A 6,071-nucleotide genomic window follows, 5' to 3' on the forward strand; every position below is an offset into this window, starting at 1 on the left:
TCAATCAGTTTAATAAGTTTTGGAATTTTAAAATCGAAATAAAATTGAATAAATTGAAATAACTAATATTTTTTAAAAAATAACTCTACTTCATATATAGTTGCTTGACCTAGGTGGTAGCTTTATTATCATAGGTAAGAGGTCAATTTTCAATGAACACATTTTTAGAAAAAAAAATTCTCTCATCTTTTAGTATGAGTATATAATTTATTTTCCTTTATATAATTTTAGATGAACTATGAGGAGCACCTTCCCTTTTCATAATATGCGGACAAAAGTTATTTTAGGATGATGCATGGTTAGTCAAAGTAGAAAGTTGCTCTAAAATAATATAATTTTGATTAAAATTATTTTAAAATAGTATAATTTTGATTTAAACTAAAATTTTTTTAAAGAACAGGAATATTTCTTTTCTGATGATATGAATAATTAGGGATAATCTTTTAATTTTCTATAGTCCTACAAATTGGAGATACATATAGGAAAGTACAAATAAATTAGATTGACAAAAGAAGACGAGAGGATGCGATAGATGAATTGAATAGAAGAAATGGGAACAGTGATGAATTGGGATGGATGTGTGTTGAGTAAATTGTGGTCCACAAATAAGTTAAATAAATCTTAAATCAAATGGATTAAGAAAATTGAACTGTGCATTGTGTGTTCTAGTGCGAATATTTAAGTCTTGGTATGACTCTCGTAAATTATACAATTTGTATAAAGCAATAGGAATCCAACCTTCATTTCATTCCACAAGTCAAATTTCTCACGTTTTTGTTTCGTGAACTAAGAAATCTAGAGTCAAAATAATTATAAGGCGAAGTAGTTTTACGTAGCAAGACTAAATAATTAGAATAGTCTATCAAAATTATTTTATTTTAAAATAATTTTAATTAAAGTTATTTTATATTAGAATATTTTAACTAAATCTACTGTAATACTATTAATTTTATCTAAAATTACGTTATGTTATATTAAATTTGACCCAAATATCATCATCATCATCCCATCAAGTAACACTTCATCCAAATTCCAATCGACCACGTTTCCAATTCCGCAAGGATTCGATCGAGCTCCATCCAGATCCAAATGTGATCGCCGGGAATCGAATCAAAAGGCCACGGAACACCTTTCTCATTTGAAAGTCAAACTTAAACCTACATAATTGGACAAGCGAAGCAAGGAACAGAACAAGAAGAAGATGATCAGAGAGAGAAAGAGAATCACCATGTGGCTGACCAGGAGGAACCTCTGGACCCCTGCCCTATTCTTGCTCCTTTCCTCTCTGCAATCAGCAGTGCCGGAATCCACCACGCCCAGCTACGACGACTGCGCTCCCCAGCGATGCGGCCACCAGGTGGTCAGCTACCCGTTCTGGATCATCGATCACCAGCCGAGTTACTGCGGCCCTCCGGCGTTCGCCCTCACTTGCCTCAACGACACAGGCGCCCTCTTCCTCACCGTCCTCAACATCAAATTCTACGTGCTCCGGATCTTCTACTCCAACAGCTCCGTCCACTTCACTCTCGGCGACGCCGACTCCTGCGCCTTCCTCCTCAGCAGAAACACCACCGGGGTCTTCCCCTTCAGCGCCAGCGACTCCAACAAGCAGATATTCTTCCTCTTCAACTGCTCCGGGTCGGATAGCGCCATCCCGAGGAGCTACCAGAACATGTCCTGCCCCCGGCTCAATACCCGGGTCATGTTCGGCGGCGAGTATGACCCCGCCCGTACGCGCTCGCCGGACCCGAACTGCACCGTCGGCCTGGTGTCTGTGATGGGTGACTCTAACATCAGTGCCGGCAGCAACTACACTGCGCTGCTGCGGGCTGGCTGGATGACGAATTATAGCGCGAGGAGTTGCAGCGAGTGCGCCGCCAGCGGTGGCCGGTGCGGCTACGACGCCAACAACACCTCGACGTCGCAGGACAATATCTGCATCTGCCCCAATGGAGTCCATCTCGGAAGTTGCAGAAGTGAAATCAGTGAGTATATCTCTGAGATCAGATTACGCGATACCAGTTGCTGGATTTCAATTTCGATCCTCTGTTCTTGCTGCAGGGATTCCAGGGAATCAAAAACATTCACTTGTTATTATACTTACAGTAGCCACTACTGCATTGCTTCTCTTCGGAATAACATGTTATTTTACGTGGGTGAGGCACATGCGATTGGGTGAGGTTCTAATAGCCATGCTATATTTCGTAGAACTTCACAAAATCAATCATCACTAGCAATAAGTTGTCTCTCGAATGCAGGAAAAGCAAGAAGATTGCGCGAGTTAAGAGCTCCTGATGATACTATTGGATCTGATAAGGAAGTCATTAATGTCCCCCTGGTTGATTTTTTCAGTATTCATAAGTCAACAGATGACTTTGCGGTCACAAACAAGCTTGGTGAAGGTGGTTTTGGCTCTGTCTACAAGGTAAGAACAAACAAGTTCTCTTTAATTTGTTATGCTTTATAGGATCTTATTTGAAACAAATTAAACTATCTATTGCAGGGAAGACTGGAAGATGGTCAGTATATAGCTGTGAAGAGGCTCTCTGAGAACTCAAAACAAGGCTTTGAGGAGTTGAACAATGAAGTTAAGCTAATTGCTAGACTTCAGCATACTAACCTTGTCAGGCTTTTAGGTTGGTGTATCCATGAAAATGAGAAAATACTCATCTATGAATATATGCCCAACAAAAGTTTGGATAAATACTTATTCGGTTAGTCATCTTACCATATTTGTCACTCATTTGATTCAATTCCATGAGTTCGAGTAATTAAGACACATATTTTCAGATTCAAACCTTTCAGCACAAATAGACTGGCATAAGAGATTCTGTATAATACAAGGCATTGCTCAAGGACTTGTTTACCTTCATCGCTATTCAAGACTACGCATCATTCATAGAGATTTGAAGACGAGCAACATCCTAATGGATGAAAATATGAATCCCAAAATTTCAGATTTTGGTTTGGCAAGGATATTTGGAGAAAGTCATATGGAACAAAATACAAGGAGATTAGTAGGCACTTAGTAAGTATTATCTTTTATCAACTCAATTGATATTTTTTTGTGTGTGTAACACACTACAAGGACAAAATTGCATTGTATGTTTTGTGTGTTTCCTGATAACTTTGTTATATAACAGCGGTTACATGGCACCAGAATATGGCTTGCTTGGTTGTTTTTCTGAAAAGTCTGATGTATATAGCTTTGGGGTGATTATGCTTGAGATCATTTCTGGCAAAAGAAACTCTGGCTCACACTCGATGAACAATTCATTTAGTCTACTTGGATACGTAAGTAGATCATCCCATTTGTTCATATTCTTTAACCTGATTGTTATGATTGATCAGATGATCAAAAAACCGTTCCAAATATACTTGCAAATCATTTGTTATTAGTATCTTCTTTATAAGCCCTAATATCTTTTGAAGAGTAATGACATATTTAGAAGAAATGAAGAAAAATATCTTTTAAAAAGAACATGATATTAGATTCTATCTCAGACCTATTTTGTCATAAATACCATTTGATCCTGTCCGAATCAGGAGTCAACGGACGCTGAGGATGTGGCGCTCTCTACTAGATCCTCGAGTGCTCCGGCGAACCTGCAACAAAACTGAGCCGGGGGGGGGGGGTGTCCCGGCGACGGCCCTCCGACGCTCAAGTTAGGCGAAGGAATGAGAAAGTGGCTTAGAAAAATGGAGACTTGTGTACCTTCGGTTGAAGAAATGGAGGCCTTATATAGACCTCTCGAAGGAGCCTGGGCACACCAATCGAAGCGATCACCTACTTTCGACCATGCCTAGGTGTGGGCCTGTCAGAAGGGCATCCATAAGACCATACTGCTACTGTATCAACCTTTCCGTGACGTGATGGTGGGGCCTTTAATAGTGCCATCTTGCGTACAGTCTAATCATCATGCCTTTGGTGACATATCATATCCCGAGCCGAGCGAATAGGCCGCTCGGCTAACCACTGTTCCCTCGCCACGATTCCGGCCGAGCGGACACCTCCGCTCGGCCATTCTGTCCTCGGCCGAGCGGACACCTCCGCCGACACCTCCGCTCGGCCACTAGGCTCCGGTTCTTCTGCTTTGGCGTCGGAAACCCAAACCTTTGACCGGGTAATCTCTGGTTCTGCTCGGACGGGACCCCATCTGTGGGTCCCCCATTCTTACCGCCGGATCACTTGCCTCCCCTTCAAGTCTAGTCGAAGGAGGCAGTGAGTCCGACTGACTGGACTGTGTGTCCGAGCGGGCGGTCGTCGCCTTATCGCTGCTGCTGATATCCCTTGAGCCGTTCGGCCCTCATGCCAAATTTATCCGCTCGGCTCTTCGTTTTGTATGCCTTGGCGCCCAACGTGGATGTTTGCTTGTCTAAATCCTCTTGAAAATCGCGCAAGTCTTTTCCATTAAGCCGAAGCATGCGCGGTATGGGCGCATTAATTGCGCTTGGTGACAGAGCGCCACGTGGCTTGTCTCTAGTGGCGGTGACGCTCCGTACGATGGGACGCCATTTGTTTTGAAATGAACGGTTAGATAATGACCTCGTCTCTTGTGCCCTTCATCCGACGGACGAGGCTGAGCGGTCTCATTTGTATAAAGCCCTCGTTCTGGCCTTTACGCCGCATTCTCTGTTTCATCGCGTGTCCTCTGCCGAAGCTGCCTGCTGCTAGCTTACTCCGGCGACTCCCCGTGCTTGCTTTCCGGTGGTTTTCGAGTTCCTGGGCTTCTTTCCTTTGATCTTCCCTCAGTAAGCCTCTTCTCTTCTCTCGTCCCCTCGTTTCCGAGTATTGCTGGGCTTCCTTCCCTTCTTTAATCATGGCGAGCACTTCTGCACCCGCTACCGAGGTTCACGGTCCGTGGTATATGAGTATGGAGAGTAGGTTAGATGAGGAGCACGCCCGGCGCGTTGTTAGGACCTACGGGATCCCGCAAGATCATGAAATAGTTGTAGCCGGCCCGACCGACCGGCCCCATAACCCGCCGATCGGTACTATTTGTTTTTTTCTGGACCAATTCCAGGGCGGCCTTAGATTTCCTACTCATCCATTTATTTTGGAAGTTTGTAATTATTTCCGCATCCCGCTCGGCCAACTTGTGCCGAATTCCTTTAGGCTACTGAGCGGGATTGTCGTCCTCTTTAGGCTGCACAGTATCCCACTTGACCCCAAAATATTCCACTACTTCTTCTACCCCAAACAATCCGAGTTGGGTACTTTTATTTTCCAAAGTAGAATATGCTTCAAATTTTTTGAGAACATGCCGACCTCCAACAAGCACTGGAGGGAGTTCTTCTTCTATATACGACTTCCCGAGCGGCCAGCATTCAGAACCAAATGGCAGACTGCTGTGCCGACCCAGCCGGAGCTCGGCAAATTCAGAAGCAATCCGGCCTACCTTCATGCGGCAAATTGCTTGTCCGGAAATCGACCAGTTGCTTCTCAAGGGGTGTTGTACATTTTTGGATTATCTCCCGCTCGGGCCAATCTTCCCTACCGCATGGGTAAGGACTCTTTACTCCCTTCGCTTTTTGTCTAACTGATTTTAATTTCTTCCCGCAGCTGAAGTCATGTGGCGCTCAAGGCTACCGATCATCTGAAATTGAAGGCCGTGGAAATTGAGGCGGCTACCAAAAAGAACTCGCCGAGTCTTATCCGCCCGACAGATGCAGGAGAGGGGGGACGCAGAAGTCACCCAACCCGCTTCAACGGAGGTTGAGGCGAATCTGCTTTCCGCTCCACCGAGCCGGAGTCCCCAGCCGGATTCACCACGGAAGTTCGTGAAACGCCTAAGAGAGTCCACCGACCCCGAGGGCGAACCGCAGCGCCGATCGAGATCGCTTCTCCAGATCGCACGCCGCCGCAGGACCCCGTGGCCTCGCCCACCGCACAGCCCTCCGGCTCTCCTCCACGGACTCGTCGTCGCCTACGACGGTTGGGCGAAACTTCAACCATAGGGAGTCGAGCGATGACGGCCGAGGAAGTGCCGGTCGGCCACCCCACCATCAAGACTACCCTTCGATTCCCGTCGGAGGAATATTTATTGTCTGCCGATCGGCCATCAAGCCCC

The 6,071-nt window shown here is 45.2% G+C and overlaps 1 protein-coding gene and 1 long non-coding RNA gene across 2 annotated transcripts; both read left to right on the forward strand.

Moving 5' to 3' along the window:
* The first annotated feature begins 1,187 nt into the window (after window positions 1–1,187).
* Window positions 1,188–2,479, forward strand: LOC122043973 (LEAF RUST 10 DISEASE-RESISTANCE LOCUS RECEPTOR-LIKE PROTEIN KINASE-like 1.2). Its single transcript, XM_042604528.1, has 4 exons — window positions 1,188–1,985; window positions 2,062–2,175; window positions 2,259–2,425; window positions 2,468–2,479. Exons 1-4 carry the CDS (start codon window positions 1,202–1,204, stop codon window positions 2,477–2,479), a joined length of 1,077 nt encoding a protein of 358 aa, XP_042460462.1. The 5' UTR covers window positions 1,188–1,201.
* Window positions 2,480–2,509: 30 nt separating this feature from the next.
* Window positions 2,510–2,908, forward strand: LOC122042224. The gene is made up of 2 exons (XR_006129185.1): window positions 2,510–2,714; window positions 2,791–2,908. It is a non-coding gene; the product is annotated as an uncharacterized LOC122042224 (long non-coding RNA).
* The last annotated feature ends 3,163 nt before the right edge of the window (window positions 2,909–6,071 follow it).

This window comes from Zingiber officinale, chromosome 2A, assembly GCF_018446385.1.
Source record: "Zingiber officinale cultivar Zhangliang chromosome 2A, Zo_v1.1, whole genome shotgun sequence".
In the NCBI taxonomy this organism is placed as follows: domain Eukaryota; kingdom Viridiplantae; phylum Streptophyta; class Magnoliopsida; order Zingiberales; family Zingiberaceae; genus Zingiber; species Zingiber officinale.